This window comes from Gordionus sp. m RMFG-2023, chromosome 5 (genome assembly GCF_954871325.1).
Source record: "Gordionus sp. m RMFG-2023 chromosome 5, tfGorSpeb1-WG-v2, whole genome shotgun sequence".
In the NCBI taxonomy this organism is placed as follows: Eukaryota; Metazoa; Nematomorpha; class Gordioida; order Chordodea; family Parachordodidae; genus Gordionus; species Gordionus sp. m RMFG-2023.
The window spans coordinates 10,378,234-10,399,474 of record NC_088779.1 but is presented as its reverse complement, the minus strand read 5'-3'; the positions used below and the strand labels follow the sequence as shown (position 1 = coordinate 10,399,474).

At 26.4% G+C, this 21,241-nt stretch overlaps 1 protein-coding gene across 1 annotated transcript; it reads right to left on the bottom strand.

Annotated features, from left to right (window-relative positions):
* Positions 1 to 880: 880 nt before the first annotated feature.
* Positions 881 to 20,873, bottom strand: LOC135930419 (sodium/potassium-transporting ATPase subunit alpha-like). The gene is made up of 21 exons (XM_065467212.1): positions 20,712 to 20,873; positions 11,713 to 12,108; positions 10,573 to 10,632; positions 10,319 to 10,525; positions 10,150 to 10,263; positions 9,956 to 10,090; positions 9,691 to 9,808; positions 7,956 to 8,224; positions 7,578 to 7,776; positions 7,409 to 7,517; positions 6,339 to 6,471; positions 5,892 to 6,275; positions 5,712 to 5,836; positions 3,751 to 4,016; positions 3,542 to 3,643; positions 3,041 to 3,195; positions 2,656 to 2,750; positions 2,178 to 2,352; positions 1,984 to 2,114; positions 1,622 to 1,723; positions 881 to 1,542 (listed from the first exon to the last, which is right to left on the bottom strand). Exons 2-21 carry the CDS (start codon positions 12,094 to 12,096, stop codon positions 1,422 to 1,424), a joined length of 3,384 nt encoding a protein of 1,127 aa, XP_065323284.1. The 5' UTR covers positions 12,097 to 12,108; positions 20,712 to 20,873; the 3' UTR covers positions 881 to 1,421.
* Between the last annotated feature and the right edge of the window lie 368 nt (positions 20,874 to 21,241).

Below are 21,241 nucleotides of genomic sequence, written 5' to 3'. Positions count from 1 at the left end.
TTTTAGCACGTAAGTATGAGTCCAACACTTTATATTTACCATAAAATGATAAAATATTTAACCATTTTACCTTATATATAGTCGGTTGATTATTATAATGTTCTATAACCATTTTTTATAATTGTTCATGAGAGCGATTTCTTGTATCTTAAATAGGAAATCACAATAACAAGCAAATAAAAGATTATTCTCAATTATACCTTAATGTGGATATATAAGAATATATAACTGAAGAATTAAATAGAATTTTGAGAAAAAGTGGAGATGAACGCTAAGATACCCAGCCGACAATATATATATAATAGCAATTATTTGCAATATAGTATAATTATAATTTTATGCTGTACTCTTACTGCTTCTGTATGAAAAGGGGGAATGAGTAGTGAGCTCCCATTTTTCTTGACGGACGGATGGAAGATTATAGGAATAAAAAAATATTTAAAAAATTAGCAATATGACAATACCTTGATTGCTATATATTTGCTTAACTTATATGTTATACATTTGTTGGGTAATGTTGTAGAGTTGAACGTTATTGGTTTTTATAAAAATAGACAGTGTTTTTTATCCTATATACAAAATTTTTTTATGTTTTCGAGTAGTATCTGCACACTAGTGGGTTCAGTGCGTATCCGATAAGATTCAAATCCAGCAAGTGTCTGTCATTTTTATTAATTCTGTGAAATCTGACGGGACGACAATTTTCTTGATTTGGAGCATAATCTTCGAGCCTTACATAAATTTAAATTGTAACGCAGTATAAAATTAAAATTTTTATTATGACATTTCTTTTTATTTTGTTTGTAATAATATTAATTAATCAATCATACAATAATAGTATAAATATAAATTATTTGATTTTTTCCTGATTTCTTAATACTCGTAAATGATATAAAAAAAATTTATATTACATTAAACGTATATAAAATAATAATTAAAAAAATTTAAAAATAATAAATTTTTATCGCTAATTTTTCAAGATCAAGAATTTGGAGGTTGGTATAATTACGATTAAATTAGCCAACATTTATTTTTTTTCTAAACGAATTAATCATTGATACAGTATAGATATTAATTTGAGCACAAAATTTTCACTGAATATTCTTGAAAAATATATGATTTTTAAGTATTCATATCATATACCAACACCTAGAGGATTAGGCAAAAAAAAATTGTTGAAATAATTTAATTAAACAATATCCATAAATTTAAAGAGGTATATATTTTATAATAATTTGTATAAAAAATTGCATATTAAAAAAAAATTGGATACCTTTAATTGTATTGAATTAAATGTTCTTTCTTTAAAAAAAATTAATCCTAATAATGAAATGGTATAATGTTATATCGATTTATGTTCCTCTAAAAAAATACAAAAACACGAATCTTAGTTTATTTTATGAGAATGGCGGAAGGCTCATTTAAAAGTAGGTCTCGCGTTCAATCCAACCTCCAGGATATTTCCTCATAAAATATCGTCTAGTTTCATCGTACACAAAAATTAAGACACTAAAAGGCATCGCCGGCAACCACCAAAGAGCCCTGTGACGATGAAATAAATTTTAAAAAAAGAGTTTAAATATTAGAAAACAATAGATCAAATTTGTTTAATATTATTTACTTGATAGGATAAAATCCTAAGGCAGAATTTAATCCAGGGGTGTAAAAGAGCAAACAGGTTAACCCGGTTTCAAAGAGCAAAGAAAGATTCAGCACCCAATTTCTATTGTTGATATATTTTATTTTAAAATTTATGATTATCATTTCTTACTAATTAGTCCAACTAACAGAGTTTAATAATCTTCATTTTTTTTATCAATTTTACATAAAAATGTCAAATATCTTTTTTGTAAAAAAAATTTATTAGTAAATATATTGTAAATTTTCATACATAAAAAATGCTTTCAAAGATGCAATGACAATTATTTTTTAAAACTCTGCTAACTAATATTAGTAATAGGATGTTTATTTAAATATTACAACCTCATTCCGTGCTGAAATATAGATTTCCTTCTAGTTTTTCTGATGATCAAGTTCGCCCATTGTGCGATAACAACAGACACAAAGAATGCAGAATAACCAGCTTTTTCTAATATTTTTCGATTTTCATATGTCTACAAATGTTGTATAATTATTTCAAGATTAATAATTTTTGATAATAAAATATTTAAAATTACCCATTCTTGTCCAAAGGAGTCTTTTAAGTCATTAACAGACTCTGAGTCCCACTGTGCTCTAATGTTTAGGAGTCGATTTGGTAAAAATCCATTCTCGGCCATTACAACAAAAAATGTAAAAAATCCAGCTAACGAGTGAATTATGCCAATCTGCCCATAACAACCACCTATTAGCCTAAAATAAATATAAATATTACAAACATTTCTATCTAATTTAAGCATTAAAAAGATAATTAATTATGCTATGCTATTTAATAATTATGACATTAGCTAAAAAAAAGAGAGAATTTAAAAAAAGAAATTAAGCCCCCCGAGATTATAAAAGACTAGTGACGCCACTAAAACATTTCTGGAGTTTAGAATAATCGTTCAGATTAATTAGACAGATGCATTGTTAATGTTAATTATTTAATAAAAACATAATATTGAATTAGCAAGGAGAAAATGTTTTATTATTGTATGATTTTAAATTGTTAACCTTGAATTTACTAATTTATCATTTTTTGGATCGCGGGGCATTCTTTTCATTATGTCATTTTCGGGATATTCGTATGCGTATGAAATTGATGGAACCTTTTTTTGTAAAATATTTACACATCAAGCATAATCTTGTTGTTAATCTTCTACGACACATATATACATATATATTAAAATTAACGAGATTGAATGAAATATTGATATTTACTAATTATGCACATTTGTTAGTAACTTATAAAGCCATAATTTAAGCGATCGTTTGTATAATTAACAATAAAAAACACTCATGAGCACAATCATGCGGTCTTCTTTATTAATGCTTCTACTTTTTTCGAGGTTACTTTTATAGAATTCATAAAATATGATTAAAAAAATCATGTTTTTACAATATCCGTGCCCAAGTCTATGCACAAAATAGTGATCGTCGCCAAGGGCAATGGTATGCTAAATGTTACGTAAACTAGAAAGGGCGTCAGTTCGGGTATATTATGAGTTAATGTGTAAGCTATCGACTTTTTCAAATTATCAAATATGAGCCTTCCTAAAAAGAGTTTTAAAAAATGTTATATTTAATTTTAAATATTGTTTTTAAGTATAGGACTCATTTTAAATACGGGGGACCTATGGTGCAGAGATATGGTTCATAAAAGTAGCGAAAATAGAACAAATAGTTGGATGACAGACCGGTTGAAAAGTAAAAAAATATGAGCATTATATTGATTTCTGACCTTTTAAGAACAAATCGACAAGGCTTCTCAATGCAAAACAAACGTAAATGGGAATTTTTTTTAAGTAAAAAAATAAATGGACGTCTTAAGATCTAAATAGTAATACATACAATATAATTTAACTCTATTATAATGCATTTAAGCAACAATTAGTTATACCTTCTTCAATTCCAGTAACTATGGAAGCAAAGTTATCGTCCAATAATATCATATCTGATGCCTGTTTACTCACATCACTGCCGGCTATACCCATTGCGATTCCTATTTTATTTTGAACAATTGTACACAATTTATATTGTGATCATCGAAAGATTTTTTAAAAATTATATAAACAAGCAGACATTTATAAAGATTTTTTAAAAAAATACCTATATTCGCCATTTTAAGGGCGGGTGAATCATTGACTCCATCTCCGGTCACTGCTACAATCTCTCCCAGTCTTTGACATCCTTCGACAATACTCAATTTTTGTTGTGGTGATATTCTCGCAAACACTATTTCTCTAAATTTTTTTAGTATCGTATCTATATCGTGGCTATTAAGAACCTTTAACTCTTGGCCATGCACTACTATACTTTCATTGTTTTCCTGGCCGGGTGAGAGATTTATAGGGGTTTGAATGATTTTCTTGAACCTTCGTGAAATAAATATTATGAATTTTATAAGATAAAACTATGTTTTTGATAAAAAAAAAGTCAAGGTTATATTTTTACTATTGTTTTATATGTAAAATAATAATTCTTTATGTGTGTCATATTGTGATATGGAATCCATAATCTCTCGATTTTATATGATTTGTTGAGAGCGATTTTTAAACATGAAAAGTCTGATGTGACCGAAAATGTTTTCCAGAATATACAATGATCCTGTGAATTTCAGGCAAATTTTACAATTAAACATTTTATATTTTTTATTATATAAAAAAAATCCATATAAAAAGGAATATAAATTAAGTTTAATCCAAATTTCACGGAAAAATAGTCTAACATTCAGTGTGGGTATAATAGAGAGTAAATAAATTTTTACATAACATATATTTTTTAAATAAGGGTATCTTCAATCTTCAAAATTTAATAAATTATTATTCTTTAATGATGAAAAAAAATTTGTTAGCTATTTTTAAGATTTGTAGCAACTATTTTGAAACTATAATAAAACTTTTGTAAAAGTCGCATTTTTATGAAAATTTGATTGAATTACTTTGTGTAAAATTAATTAATATTAAAAATATTTTTCTTCTTCTTTTAAAATTAATTCAAATTATTAATTAAATTCTAAATTTAACGATAGACACATTTTGAGTGCGCAGCAAAAGGTGATTGCACAATTGATGCCAATATTTTCTTTATTTGGATAGAGATAAGTCTATTAATCGCCGTTTAGCAGATTTTTTTAAATGAAGATTTATAAATAATTTATTTCTGGCGTGGTAATTGAATGAATGAATTTTAATATTAAGATTCGTTTATAAATTTATTATAGAATAAGTATATAATTAACCACAAAACACTCAAAAAAGTTAGTATTGTTGTGGTTTGGTATTTTTTTTTCATGCCCAATAGTTTTGGGCTTGAAATAATTGCATGGATTTGATTTTTTGATTATATTAATTGTAAGACTCATGGTAAGTCCCATTTTATTAAGTTGATGAATTATATATAAATATTATTATTTATTATCCAATTTAGTAATTGGATGATTAAAAAGGCTGAAATTGCCTGTAAATAATCATTATTTCATTTTTGCGTTAAAAAATAAAAACTAGGAAACAGACATGTGTAATTTTAACTAAATAATGGATAAAAAAATATCCATAAAGTTTTCCAGAATTAAGGCAAACCCAATATAAGTTTTATAAATATTAAGCAGCATAGCTTGTAATTTATAAATCGGAGAAATAAAATTTTGTAAATTATTTATCCTAATTTTCAAAAATAAACATTTGCGATAGATGTCTCTAATATGGCAGTATTTCAGCGTAAAAGTAAAAGCCAGTATAGATATAATATTGACAATTTTACAAATTAAATTTAAGCAGAGGGATATGACAGTATTTTAGCATAAAGTAAAAACCAGTGGATATAAAATTGACAATTTTACTAATTAAATTTAAGCTAAGGAAACGAAGCAGAGATATGAACCCTAACCTAACGAATATCGGTTCAGGTACAAAGAAAAATAATATAATGGTTCAGAATTGCCTAAAATAAGCATAATTCTTTATAATATATAGTTAGGATATCAAAGAACTCATCAGAAGAGTCCCCCTCCTTTAATTTGAAACCCTTATTTAACTTGATAATAATAATAATAATTTCAAATTATAAACTCGGGAGAAAATTCTTTGTGATGATCTATAATCCCTTCAATGATGGTGTTCGTTTCCGATATGATTCCAACTTGTTTAGCGATAGCTTTTGCTGTGAGAGGATGATCCCCTGTTACCATAATTATCTATAGAAAAATTAAAAAATAAAGAATTCTGTTTTAAAAATATATATATTCTGACTTTGATTCCAGCACTTCTGCACTTAGAGACTGCGTCTGGTACACCAGGTCGAGGAGGATCAATCATTGACATCATTCCAACAAATCTAAAATTGCTTAGTGGGAAATTGACATTTTCGGTATCAAAATGAAATTTGCCAAATGGGTATTGGTCGATTGGCATCCAAAAATCGCAAAAACCTAAAACTCTTTCGCCCATTCCCCCCAGGTAAACGTAAGTCTTATTAAAATCGTGTTTAAAATCTTCGTCAATTTCAATTTCCCTTTCTTCCTTCTTTTCCTCGTCGTATATTAGAGCCGTCTTACATAGATCCAAAATTCGTTCTGGTGCTCCCTTCATTACCAATAAATATTTCGATCGATCGGGTATCTCGTGAATGGAAACCTTACATGTTTCAATTTTAAATAAAAATAATAGCATAACAGTAAATAAATGGCCAAAAATTACTTGATATTTGTTGGTAGAATTAAAAGGAATCTCAGCAACCATTACGTTGAGTTCTCTAGTTTTTTCTGTATTCCCTACTTTCGTTTCTATGCATTTTAATAGGGCAGATTCAGACGCGTCACCTATGCACTCTCTAAAATTAAAAAAATTGAAAAGTCATTTTACCCATGTGAATCTTGGTGAGGAAAAATTCAATAATCAAAACTTTTTAAGGTCTTACAAAAAAAAGTTTTAGTGAATATGGAAAACTGCTATTAAAAATAGATTATATAATAACAATAATTTTTAATGATTGATATTCCTTTTAAAAATCCGATCCATTAAGATATTTAATAATAGCGGAACAATGAAAGAAAGGAGATTTTAGCTCTCAACCCCGCATTAAAAATTAAGAAAATGCATTGGATTGATTTTAAAATATGTCGAAAAATTACTAAGGGGCCATTAATTTATTTATAGATACTAAGTATAGCCCTTTAATATGATTATGATTATTTTGAAACTTTATAATGTCTAGACCAGTACTCGGCTTATCTTCCATTTTATATATATCAGAGATTTTCGTGAATCGGGACAGCATTCGGCTCATAAGAAAAATGATTGCCTAAATACACTAAAATATTATTTCTTTTCATTGAATACATTAATTTTAATTTTTGGGTATGGGATTGAGTAAAATTTTGAAACTTATAATGGGATTGTAAATTTTTATTTACTGCGGACCTGGGCCGGGCCTGATCAAAAAATCCAGGTCCATGAAGGCCTTTGATATGTGAATAGTCTAGTTTCCTACTATAAAAAAATAGGAATGGTTTTTATATTTTCTATTTCGTTTTTCTATAACAGGCTGATTTTTACTATATTTTATGTAGAGCTTTTAAATATTATCATAAAATAAAATTAGGAAATTTTTTTAAGAGAGACGGGTAAATTCTTTAGTGGAAACGCAATTCCACATATTTTAAAATAAATAAAAATTTAGCCTTTATCCCTTACAGATAAAATATATTATAAAAAATTTTTTTATATATGACTTAAAAAAATTGCTAAAAAACATTTTCGTTATAAACCTTTGCATAATGTGGATTTTGTCTTGAGTGGGTGTGAAAATGGCATGATTACAAAGTGTTGCTATTCTAGCTAACGCATTCCACGTTTCGCTATGCTCATATGTATTTGCTAAATAAACACAAAATATTTCGTATTAAATAGCTAAAAATTATTTATTTTAGTGCGAACTTTCATTTTCGGTTCCGAATTCGACTTTGTGGACCTGACGATCAAGCCAAACGTGCGAAACAGTCATCCTATTTTGAGTTAAGGTTCCTGTTTTGTCTGAACATATAGTGGATGTAGATCCTAACGTTTCTACGGCTTCTAAATTTTTGACTAGGCAATTTTTTGAAGCCATACGTTGGGCTGTTAATGTTAAGCATACCTAATTAATTTAATTTATCATGAAATATATAAATAATTATAAACCCACCCTTCAAGCCTAATCGAATCAATCTAAATCACTTTCCCGTAAAAATAAGCATTTATATAAATCGTAATAAATGTATGCTATCATGATATATTCTAAGCCTTAAAAGAATTTTATATTATTATGAAATTAACCGTGATAGTAGGTAATAATCCCTCAGGCACGTTTGCGACTATAATGCCTATGAAGAATATTATTGCGTTTAACCAGGTATAATTTATGACTATGGAAATTATGAAGAACAAGACGCCAAAAAAAACGGCGATTGATGCTATAATAAAAACAAAACGTTTGATCTCCTTGTGTATGGGAGTTTCTTCTACGACAATAATGGAAGCTAGGTTGGCAATCCTGCCCATCACAGTAGCGTCTCCCGTGCTAATTACGATCGCTCTAGCGTTACCTTTCGCAAATATTGTTGAAGATTAAATATAATTATATTTAATGTAAATTGACATTGTTAATTAAGCAACGAAAGAAGGAATATTTTAATTTTTACTTTATAATAAATAATCTGTTTTATGGTTATTAAAAATTCTATTATTAATATATACTATACGTTACTTCTATCTTAATTGGATGATTTTGTGTACTTTAAATAATTTTTTGAGCATGTTTTTTTAAAAATCTGATTTTACCGGAAATGTATTCCAGCATAGAATGCTAATCTTATAAATTGTAGACATAATCTTTGAGTCATTTATAATTTATATATAAAAAACTATTGTAAATTATAGGTCCAAATATGATAAAATACAAATTCAGAAAAATCAGAATTTTTAAAACGTGCTCAAAGAGTGATATAAATTTGAAAAATATCATATTGCCGCATTACATATATTTTGATACTCATCTAAATAACCACTAATAATTTACATTTGATATAAATTTAATTTTCTTTTAAACAAAAGCAAATTAATAAAATTAAATATTTTACTAGTCGAGGAGAAAGATAATTAAATCATCAACATTAACGAAATAAATTATTCTGGAAAAAATAAATATAAACCACTATCTTAATTAATGTCAATTATAGGCTTTATAAATACTTTATAAAAGTATCGATGGAAAATCGCTCCTTTTGAGCCAATTTTTAAAAATGGCTAACTCAAAATTTTTGACAGAAAAATATTGCCGATGTTCAAATCTTTGGGCCATCTTAGAGCAAAATATTCAGGCCTGCGTAATATTTTTCTGATAAAATACTGAGTTAGCCATCTTAAAAATCGGCTCAAATGGAACGATTTTGCTTCACAATTATAATAGTTTATAATTGATCGGAAAGACAATGAATGGCAGATAGAAAAAAACTTCTTAGAATAAAAACCACTAAAAAGAAAAATATCTTTTATATTTAATTCAAGATGTTCTTTTTTAAATCTAATTATTTATCTTCTCTTCTTATTTTTTGGACGGAAGAGGGGAGAAAATGGTAAATTGCAGAAAGCATGGAAGAAAAGGAAATCCCCGTAATAAAGTAATAGGAGATAAGGTAAGTTTTTGTATTTTACTTAAGACTAAGTCCAATTTTTTTTATAAAAAAAAATTCGCATTGTTTTAAAACTTTCAGTGGTTTTAAAATTTTAATATCGTATGTTAAATTTTTGATCTAGAATTATATTTTGTACATGTTTTTGTTATATTTAAAAAAAGTTTATATATTTTTTTTCTATAAAATTTCAAAAGTTTGCAAATCGTATTTCTATATATTTTGGCTTAGCTCAATTGCCTAATTTTCATCTTTTATTATTATAAAAAATATATAGATCATGAAAATCTTTTGAAAAAACTTTCCTCGTCAGCTTATATATCATAAGATTATCACAATTAGGGTTTTGTTATAAATAAATTATGAGTTATTCTTATAACCTTCAATTGCATAGGTAGAAAAAAATGCGAGATTTCTAGTTTCCAGCGGATTGAGACTCGTCATAACGTTTGATCTTGGTTGAGGTTCCGATTCACCAGTTATACTAGAATTATCAACCTAGGGGTATGTTAATTATATTGTATATAAATATAAAATGTTAAAAAACTATTTAAAATATTTCTAATATATTTAATCTTGAAATGGGCTTTTAAAAACCACGTATTTCTTTTTCCCCATGTGTTAAGAAGTAAAAATATATATCACCTTAAAACTTTGACTTTTGATGATTCGTACATCTGCCGGAACTCTATCACCGAATCGTATATCTACAATGTCCCCTACAACGAGATTTTCCACTTTTATATCTATTTTCTTACCGTCCCTTATCACCAATGCGCGCTACAGTGTTATCATAAATTTTTATTATAAAATCTAATTTTAAAATGTGTGAGAATTACTTGTGGCATCATTTTTTTAAAGGATTCCATAATTCTCGAGCTTTTTGCTTCTTGGTAATATGAAAAAAAACCTGTTATTAATACAACCACTGCGAGCACAGCTCCTAGAAACAGCTAAATAAAACATATATTTTTTATTATTTTAAAAACTGGGAAAATTATTTATTACATTGTCCTTTGATACCGCCCGATTTATTAAGGAAAATTGAATTGCATACGCTACGAAGCACATGATAGATCCAATGATCAATAAAATTGAGAAACCGGAAACTAGTTGTTTAAAAAGTTTTATCCATTCAGAGGTTTTGGGAGGTGGAGACAAAGAATTCATGCCATGTTTTTTTAACAACTCTTCGGCTTTGATCGAAGTTAACCCCTATTTTAACATATATTATATTATGTTTTTAAAAAAATTAATATTACATTAATGGGATGAGTCTCAAATCTTTCGTATAATTCTTCTATTTCCACGTAATGAAAATCCTGTGTAATAAAACAAAAAAAAATTGTATTAAATTTATTTTAAAAAAATAATTCTTATCAACTTTCCTTTTAAATATTATAATATCTTTGGCCGAGTATTATACGGTTCTATGTCCATTTTTTAAATATTTTTCAGGATGAGCATTTTAAAAATAAAATATTTCTTGAATTTTTACATAGAAGAGCATATTATAATAATGCGAATAAAAGATAATATATAGTAACTTTATATTATATATATTAGAGCGCCTGTGCCGAACGATTCGAGTTCAAATCGAATCCGATATGCCTAAATTCGGATTACTAGGACAAGATTTTATCGGATTTAGTCAGATTCAGACTTTAATTTTATATGCCATTTAGAACCGGATCAGCAGTGTTGTTAAAATAGCGGGCTACTTTTTTCAGTAGCGGTAGCTTTAGCTGACTACTTTTTTTAGAAAATAGCGATGGTAGCTCGCTACTACTTTCAATTTTGCATAATAAATGCATCTAAAAATTATTAAAATATATTTTTTATTAAATCTAAATTATAATCCTTTTATTTTATTTAATTTTGAAATTTACATTTATATTTAAAAATATACATTATAAATCTAGTTAGCATTATAAATCTAGTTATTAAAAATGTGTGAGATTGTTGAAGATAGCGAAATTTCTTTGGAAAATGAGAAAAATATAGATTATCCTTTCCCAAAATTGAAAAAAATACTTTAATCTTGAAGAAAAAATTACTACTGGGTATCGGTTTCAATGCAAGGAAATAAAGTTATGTAAAAAATATTTTTAAAAAAATCAAAATAGCGTAAAAAGTATCTAATAGCGCGCTACTTTTAAAGCGTTTAACAACACTGCGGATCAGACTCTGGCTTCAATAAAATTTTAAATTTTCGTTTTTCTAATTGTTTTGATATATTTAATTTTCAAGAATAACCAAATTATTTTTATTATCCTACAGCAATTATAAATTTTTTTCGCTTTCGTTCAAATATCGTTTTTTCAATAGTCCAATATATAAGAATTTTAAAATTGGAACTAAAAAAAAGATGCAGAACTCTAAAAATATTTAATATTTTAAACTATATCTAGCTCTTGTTTCAAATCATCTAAAGAGGATATAGATGTCTGTCGTTGTTTCTTTAGAGACATATGCCGAGCCATCCTTTTATCCACAACTCCCATGATTTTCCCCCCAATCTTCTTGGTCGGTTCCGTCAATAGCTGTCTTCGCAGAATCAATCCATTGAGAGTCGTGAGGGAAGTGTTGGACGTTATCGTGTTTCCATTCGCGTTTATACCTGAGGTTGTGGTTGGTACCGAAACGTTAACCGCATTACTTTCTTTACGAATATTTGATAAATCGTTCAACCTTTTGCCCTTTAGGTCCTCATCGCCTGGCGTTCCATCCCCGTCTCCTTCATCATCTTGCCCTTTATCCGATGAATTATTTTGTCCTGTGGGCATAATTTTTTTTATCTTCCAAAAATAAATGAATTATTTTTTTAAAAAAAACGAACATTATGGAAATTTATAAAAAAATTCAATTTTAAATAATTAATTAGAGAAGAAGAGGCATTTAATTATACTATTTATTTAACCCTTTAAAGACAACTTTTTTTAATAAGTAAAAAAAAAATTTTTTATAATCTTTAAATAAAAAATTTCTAGTTTAAAATTTATTTTACGATATATATTTATATAAAAATAATGATTCTATTTGACATCTATGGGCGCTTAAATACAAAAATACTTCTAAGAAAAATGAAAGCATATAATAAAGATTGACAGATTCTATCTGTAATCAGGGTTGCCAGGTCTCTCCCCATTAGCGGGAGACTCCCGCAATTTTTTAGTTTACACATAGACATATAACACCCATAAAACTACCGCAATTGGAAATCTACCGCAATTGGAAATCTACCTCAATTTTTAAATTTCTCCCGCACAATTTTTTTAAGCATTTTAACGTTTTTAATATATAAATAATAATTTTGAGAAATAGTAATTGATTATTTTTATATTTTTAAAACGAATTTTAGATATTTATTCAAAAATCATGTCTAGTTTGTATATTTCTCTCTATCCTTACCTTATTCATATGTTTTATTTTTATCCAATAATAAAACAACATTCATTCATCTGTATAACATTATAGGGCTAGGCGCTTAATTATCACGTTTAAACACATAATAAGGTAAATTTATACTTATTTCAATGATAATTATTTTATTTATTATAGATCAATCACATTATTATTATCAGTGCGGGGGAGTATATCTACATCTATTGCAATTCCAAAAATAAGAAATAATAGATACAACTACAATTTCCGAAATGGTATACACTTATCACATAGTTCAACATTCACAGAGCTACTTATCATCCAATGTGGATCGAATCTTTTACCCATAATATTTAACGACTTTAAGATAAGTGAAAACTTCACTTGTGGTGGAATAAAAATTAGGACCTTAATCCAGGAGATTAATTCTTAACGATTTGAAAGATGGACATCCATATGCAATTCTAACAGATGCATCTAATAAGGGAAATATTAAAATATTTCCATCCTCCGCTATTTCACCAAAATTAGGATGTTTCTATAAAACTATTAAAATTTTTTACCGAAAATAGTGAAAAATCCAAAACATAGCTAACCATATAAAAGTAAATATATCAGCTTTCTGTGCTGATAATGCCTCAGTAAATTTTGGCAAAACCCAGAGTGTATTTATAGAATTGAGGAAGCACAATGTTGACTTAATACCAATTGGTGTATATACCATATATTACATAATTCTTGCAAGAAGGTAATGGATGTATTATCTTTGGATATCGACATTATTGTAATGAAATATTTTAACGAATTTAATTAATCAACTAATAGAGTTAATGAATTAACAGATATGGTGGAGTGGTCTGACTTGTAATATTGTGAGTTGCTACGACATGCCCGGTGGTTATCATTAATACCCGCCATCAATAGAATTTTAAAATTTAACTAACTTTTGAAAAAATATTTCTTAAATAAAAATTATAAAAGCTGTCCTAATATTTTGAAAAATTTTTTCGAGAATGAAATGGAAGAGGTATATTATTAAGGAATGATTTTAGATGTAGGAAATCTACTACATGTTGTTAATATGCAGTTGCAATAAAAATCTTTTTAATAAAGATTCACAAAATTATGCTGAAACTGTGTTCATCTTTACAGTTAATAATTGAAAATAAATTTTATGGCGCATTGCTAAAAATATCATATTACAATATTCAAATATTACTCTAATGTATTTTTTAAAAAATCAAATATTTTTATTAAGACAATTTTATAATATTTGCAATAAAAATCTGATTCCAATAACTCGATTTACAAATGTATAGTTATTATGAGCTTATCAATTGATGGTTTTTGTAATTTAATAACTATCAGAGACCTGCAGACCCGATCCCAAGCCCACCCGGGTACACGAGCCGGACCATATTTTAATTTACCCTGGCCGAGCGTGAAATTTTTTTTTAAAAAATATCGGAATCGGGCCTGAAAATTTTTTTAATTGAAATCACCATTATTAGCTATAAAAATCAAAAATAAATATAATATATTTTAAATAAGGCTAGGTCGAGGCCTGAAAACATAAAACCCTGGCCGGGCCGGCCCAAAAATATTTTTAAAAAAAAATCTGGGTCGAGACGTGCAAATGGCACCTCTGTAGGTCTCTAATTAATATATTTTAATAAATAATATATTATTTATCAAATTTTATATAAATTACCATTTTAAAATATAATTATTCATGTTTTTGGGGAACTGTAGTCCTGCGATGAGTTTTTTTATATTTTTGAAGAATATTTATGTATCATTTTATATATTAGGAATTTAATAAAGATTTTTTACATAATATAATAAAGTATCTCCACTACAAAGATGTTATTTTGAAAATATTACCTATTTTGAAATTAGTTATCAACTTTGTTAATATTTATATAAAGTAATTATAAGAATTAATAGGGGGATAACTAAGCTAATTTCCAACGACCCGCAAAATTTTTTTTTAGCAATATTTATATTTCTACCGCAATTTTCATATTTCACCCGCAAAATACCAATTTTCTCCTGCAATTTGAAAATTTTGACCTGGCAACCCTGTCTGTAATCACTAATAATAGAAGGTATACCATAAAAACTAAAAGAAATAGAAAGTTTATGGCCAAAATTCGAACAATAAAAATGAGGAAAAGATATAACGTAATAAAATACAAGAAGCATATAATTATGTAATGTCAAATTAAATCATTAATCGCTCTAAGTATATAATAGCATGCAAGTTAATGATGTCAAGTTTGTTCGCATGACTTTGGGTTAATTTTGATCTGAATTACGAAAAAAAAACATATTTTTAACAATCAATTTATTCATTATAATATCATATGTTGATTTCTTGAAAAAATTCGATTATAATTTTATTTCATCATTATTTTTCAATGTCAAATTACTATTTTATGGGATTGGTTAATCATGAGCGTAAGTGTAATGTATAATATTTTACCATGTTTATTTTTCATTAAATTTAATTAGGAATTTTGAACAAAATATACAATATATGGATAAAAGGTTTGGTTTTTGACTGCCATCCTTCATTTAATATATTATTCATATAATAATCAACCCTTCTCTTTTTTTGTTAAAAATAAAAGCTAACACATAGACTGTCCCCAGGTCGACTTATCAATAGCCGGATATTTAGTCTGCTTTATCGACTATATAGCCAAAAAAGTATGAGGAAATTAAAGATTTTAATCATGCCACTCATTTAATTTCTTTGATTAAACATATAGTTATTATTATATTTTAGATGAACAAGTGGTAAATACACCTTAAATTTTATTAATTGAATTAATAAGCTTTAATTATTGATCCACCATTTTATATAACACAATTATGTTTATTTGTGCATAGAAATTAAATTTATTACAAAAATATATATTATATAATCTATATAATTAAGCAATCTTTATCCTATAATTATGTTATTTATTATTCAATTTTTTCTCTATTTAAATCTAAATCAAAAATTATGAACAAGTAAGACACAAAAATTTTTTTACTTTTCATTGCTTTTAAGTATGCTTTTTTAAAAAAAGACGAACTTGTTCTTGCTTAAAACAAGCCAAAAAAGGGTTTCCTCGTTCCTATACTTTTTAAGCCTATACTAAAAAAGTAATTAAGTATTAAAATTAAGCCATCGATGACACAGCCATAGAACTCTTTTCTAAATATTTAAATTTAAACGATTGAGTTCGCTTATTTAGTAAACTGTAAAAAATATATTTTCTCTCAGACCAGGCTTGAGAAAGGTTTTCCTTCAAAAAATATCAAAATATTTTAGTTTTACATTTATATATGAGAGCGTATAATAAATAAAACTTGTTTCGCCATATTGATTACGTGACATAATGGCGTTAAGGAGAACTATGTTGTTGGTAGGTAGTATGTGTAATAAAAAAATAAATTTTTATTTAAATATTCAAACCGAAGTTTTTTTAAATATTAGTTTATTAACTTTTAAATTACTTTATAACCCCCAGAATCGGCGTTAGGCTTTATAAAACCTGCCTGGACGATCTTATTTTTGAAAAAACTCTGCTAAGAATAATAATTTTTAAAAGGCTCTTATTTCTTAAGTACTTTATTCGAAATTAACCGTTTTTGTAATTATATTTTTTTTTCGATATAATAACAAAAATGGCTAATGTACACATACATACCCCACCCCATCAAACTTATTTTATCTTACCGATATAAATAATAAATGAAATCAGTATTAAGATTTTCATGTAAATATTTTCGGTATTTTGATAAATTTGCCAGTTGTATTATTTTTAATTTGAGGTGGAAAACACGTTTTTTAACATTAATATTTTTCATAAAAAAAATCTTACATTTTTATTAGTAAAATTACTTTACCCCTTTTATGTGAATATATATTTTTTTTTCAATTTATTTTATACCAGTAAAATAAGAAGAATATTTAAATTCATTTACCGGTAAAATAAATTCATTATTGTATTAATTTTTTTTTATAATCAAACATTTTCAATTTCATATGATCACATAATTTAAAAAAAAATTATACCGTAAAACTTATCTAATTTGGGCTCTTGATAACTTTCTAATTTGACCAAAATTTTAAGTTCTAATCAAATTCCCATTAAGTAACATCTATTAGAAAATGTCTTGATAAATTTGGAAAGTATTTAAATTGAGCGAAAATGCATGTCCGCAATTGTGCCCAAATTAGACAGGCTTTACTAAAAACAAAAAAAAAGGAACATGTCATAGGGAAAAGTGAATACTTAGAAAATTGGATCGGCTATTTGAGGTAAATCTGTTGACTAAAGTGGAAATCTTTGTTGGGGTCATCAATTTTTTTTTATTTAAACATCATTTTTAGATTAAATGAAGTATTATTAATCTACTTCTATATTATTAAATATAATATAAGCAATTTAATTTAATGAGTTGTTTGTATAAATTGAATTAACTATTTTATTTTTAATAAGGCTAAACTCAATGGTCATCGTTACCCTGTATTCACAGGAGCGCGAATTAGCGGCGAAGTATACAAATTATGATATAAATATAATAATTATACATTCATTTTTGTCCGCGAATTCTCACTAATTGTGATTGCAGGGTTAGGAAAAAGGTGATTTTATATTACTAATAATTAAATTTTTACTGCTTAATTTTTATTTTACTAATTAAAAAAATAATGACTAATTTTTTCTATTATTTATGCTGAGAAAGTAATAAACAGTAATTTTATACCGGTAAAAATGAATAAAAAAAAAATACTGATAGAAATAATACTAAGAATTTCATCAAGATTTATTAACTTTTTTCAAAAACATACAAAATTATCATATTTATTGTTCAAATAAGTGTTGGTAACAATTAAGTATTTTGGAACATTAAGTATAAGGGTCTATGCCTTTCCTTTCACTGCAGACGCTATAGCCACGTGTGCCGGGGTAAGAGACACCTTTCCCTAGGATAATATTTTAACCATTACTATATATAAGGTAAGAGGGAGGACCATCAAGGCAAAGATTATTATTTTTCTTATAAATAAAGTAATTATTTATGAAATATTTTTTCGCCTTTCGCATGAAAAGGTCTGCGTAGAAAATAAGTATTCTAGTGAGAAACTTTCGATAAGTATTCTTAAACAAATTTTATTTTATAAAAACGAATTTTCTCAAGGATACATTACATCGTTATTTTGTTAGAGTTGCAAACTTGGAATAAAAGCTATTATAATTGTATTTATTAATGTGAATATGTATAATTGTATCACTAATAAAAAAATTTATATTATATGTGGTGTAATGATATACAAAATAATACCAATTATATTTAAGTAAAGTTAAATAATTCACATTACAAGCGTAGCCGGGGTGGGGGGGGGATCCTTTCAAAATAATAACCCCACCCCCTCCCCACACACATCCTCTTCCCCAAAGAATTTATACAATATATTATTACAAACAAGAATTTGAAAGAAAAATAAACGAAGTATAATTGACAATTTTTATGGGAAAAAAATAAATAACCAAAATTATTATTATAAAAATATAAACACAGCACAGCCAAAGGGTGACAATAAGTGGACCTAAAGACTATAGTTGGTAATGGCTTAAAGTCGACTTATTCAGCTTAATCTACAGGCGAGTGGCGGAACTAATCCGTTAACATTAAGGTTTTTTTTGTTTTAGTTTCTTTCAAATTTGAGCTGCTATATTTTGAGAAACCACAAGGCTAGCTGATTGTTTAGCCGGCTAAAAATTAAACGACTAAAAATATAGTGATTACCCAACTATACTAAAAACCTCCGAGAAATATATAGGAGGGAAAACTCACCTAATAGTGCCCATTCCTGGCAGAAAATTTTTGGCTACACCTTATAATTCACATAAATGTTTACAAATGTACTAAATTATAGCTGTAACCTTATTTAATGATATATAGAGATCTGTGATGCTTGACCCACTCCGGGTAAATTTTTAAAATATTATAATGGGCAGGACAATTTGTACATAAAGAATTTGGTTCCGGTCCATTCATTAATATACATAAAAATCAGACAGGCCCTCACAAATCCATTATTTTTAGAAAAAATTTAATAGGCATTAAAAATTTTGATTTATTTTTAAATTTAAAGCCAACTTTTTTATTATGATTGATAGTATTTGAAGATTAAAAGATGTTTATTACTTCGTTATTTTAAGAGCTGACTAATCATTGGGAAAAAATAGATAGATATTAAAAATGTGATGCCCTGAAAATTAGTACAATACAATTTAACTGGCCGGTCGCAGACTTTCGTAAAATTTTAACCGTCCAGACCTGACATTTTGGAAAATTTCTGGCAACTTGTGCAAAATTTTTTAATGGGCTGGGTCTTACAGATCTCAAATACTATATTAATTTTGATCCAATCTGTAAACACACATCCAATTTCTATTTTTTAAAAGTTATGAAAATGAATGGATAAAATAATTTTTTAATATTATATACAATAAACAAGGAAATAAAATTAATCATACATTTTATATATAATAGACTTAGTGTTGTTAAACAACTTGATTTTGCCAATTTTAAATTAAAGATTTTAGCTAAAATAATATTACGCAAGATTCGAGATTTCGTTAATAGATGTACAAGCCTTTCTGCCATCATTGAGGAAAATCTCCCACTGAGTTTTTTTTAAACAAATTAAAAAAAATTTTATTATGTATAAAATATTTAAAAAAATTTATTATTACATGTTATACTGGAATTATTTCCATTTTGAATGTTATTTACATTTATTTTAAATCCTGCAATCTTCCTTTTTTTTCATTGACCTCAAAATTCTAAAGAAATTTATTAATATTGGATAAGAGAAAATCATTTATATCATTAATCGATAAAATGTATTGTGCATATTGGTAAAAATGTTTTTTTTTTATGAATATTCAAAATTTTACATATCGATATATCTGCGATATAGAGGGTTTATTTTATAAAGGAATAAGCGTTAACCGCTTAATTTTTTTAAAAAAAATTAACTTTCTTATTTATGTCAATTGCTCTGTTTCATTGTTATATAATATAGGAAATTTATAAATAAGCAATAAATAGTTGCTAATTAAAAATCCATATTCACGAAATTTTAACGATATTAAATATATATATCTTGTGCAACTGGGAAGTATTTATCCCGTAAAAAATTAACAATTATGTGTAGTTAAGGGAGGTGGTATTTTCAAATTGGATGGGAGGCTAGTTTATTTAAATTATTTAACAGATAGTGGAGCGCCTACATTCTAAATTTCAGATAATTTCGCCATAAATTTTATACATTTTTAATTTTCATCTTTAATTTATTTGAATAATCTGCATATAAATTACAAATTAATAATATTTGAGTAGCAGAGGCAATTTTGTCTAGTATTTACAAGGTAAATGCTATATACATGATGGAACGCCCATCCGGCTAGTGTTGTTAAACGGCTAATTCAATATTTTAGCCAAAAAAATTGCGCAAACTTAGAGATTTCGTTAATAGATGTTCAAACCTTTCTGCCACCTATGGGCAAAATTGCCAAGCTTACGTAATATTTTTGGCTAAAATGTCAGGTTAGCTGTTTTTAAAAATCGAGTGGTTTAACAACATTACATCCGGCATAGTCAGGTCTTTCAAAATTTTTAAAAAAAACTGTTTTAATTTGTTATATCTCTACGTATATAAAGTTATTTAATTATCCCATTCTCTTTTCTTTCATTTTATTTGCATTAAAATCATAATTTGTAACATATTTTAAAAAATTATATTTTAAAATAGGTCTCTTGAAGTAAATATGTAAATAAATCGACTAGACTAAATTTCGTTGTATATCTAGTTAGTTTATTATAGAAATCAAATGAATGATTATTAAAAATATGTATATCTTATATAAAACTCAATGAACTATATTTCCAATAATATCCTTAGTTCAATAAAAATTTAACATGGTTAAAATAAAAATGAATTTACTTGTTATGAGGGTAATTTGAATGTGGATTTTCCTAATTATTGAGAATTTACTATATTGTATACTATATAAAGGTTAATTTAGGAATAAGGTATAAGGAATAGCATAGATAAAAAAAGGTGATTCAAAAATTAAATTTTAAATTTTAAAAAAAAATTTGTCGGAAATAAAATAATAAACATAATTTATTTATCAGTTCTATGGCGCATGCGCTCTAATATTTTTATATATTATTTTTTTTTTATCAGATATAAAAGCGGTTACGGTTAATACATAAAATATTACTATGATAATAAACAAAAGAAGATTGATTGTTTATTTATAAATTTATAAATAAAAATAATATATAATTTAATTCAATTCAATTTAATTTTTAACTAATCAATTCAATTTTTTGGAATTTGAATTATTGTCGTGCATTTAGTGGCCTAGAATTCAGCGTCCCTAAATATTTTTGTTTAAACTACGTTTTTGAGTATATAGTTTTTAAAAAGAAACTTAGGCCTAAATCCTTTGTGTCTTTGTCGAATTT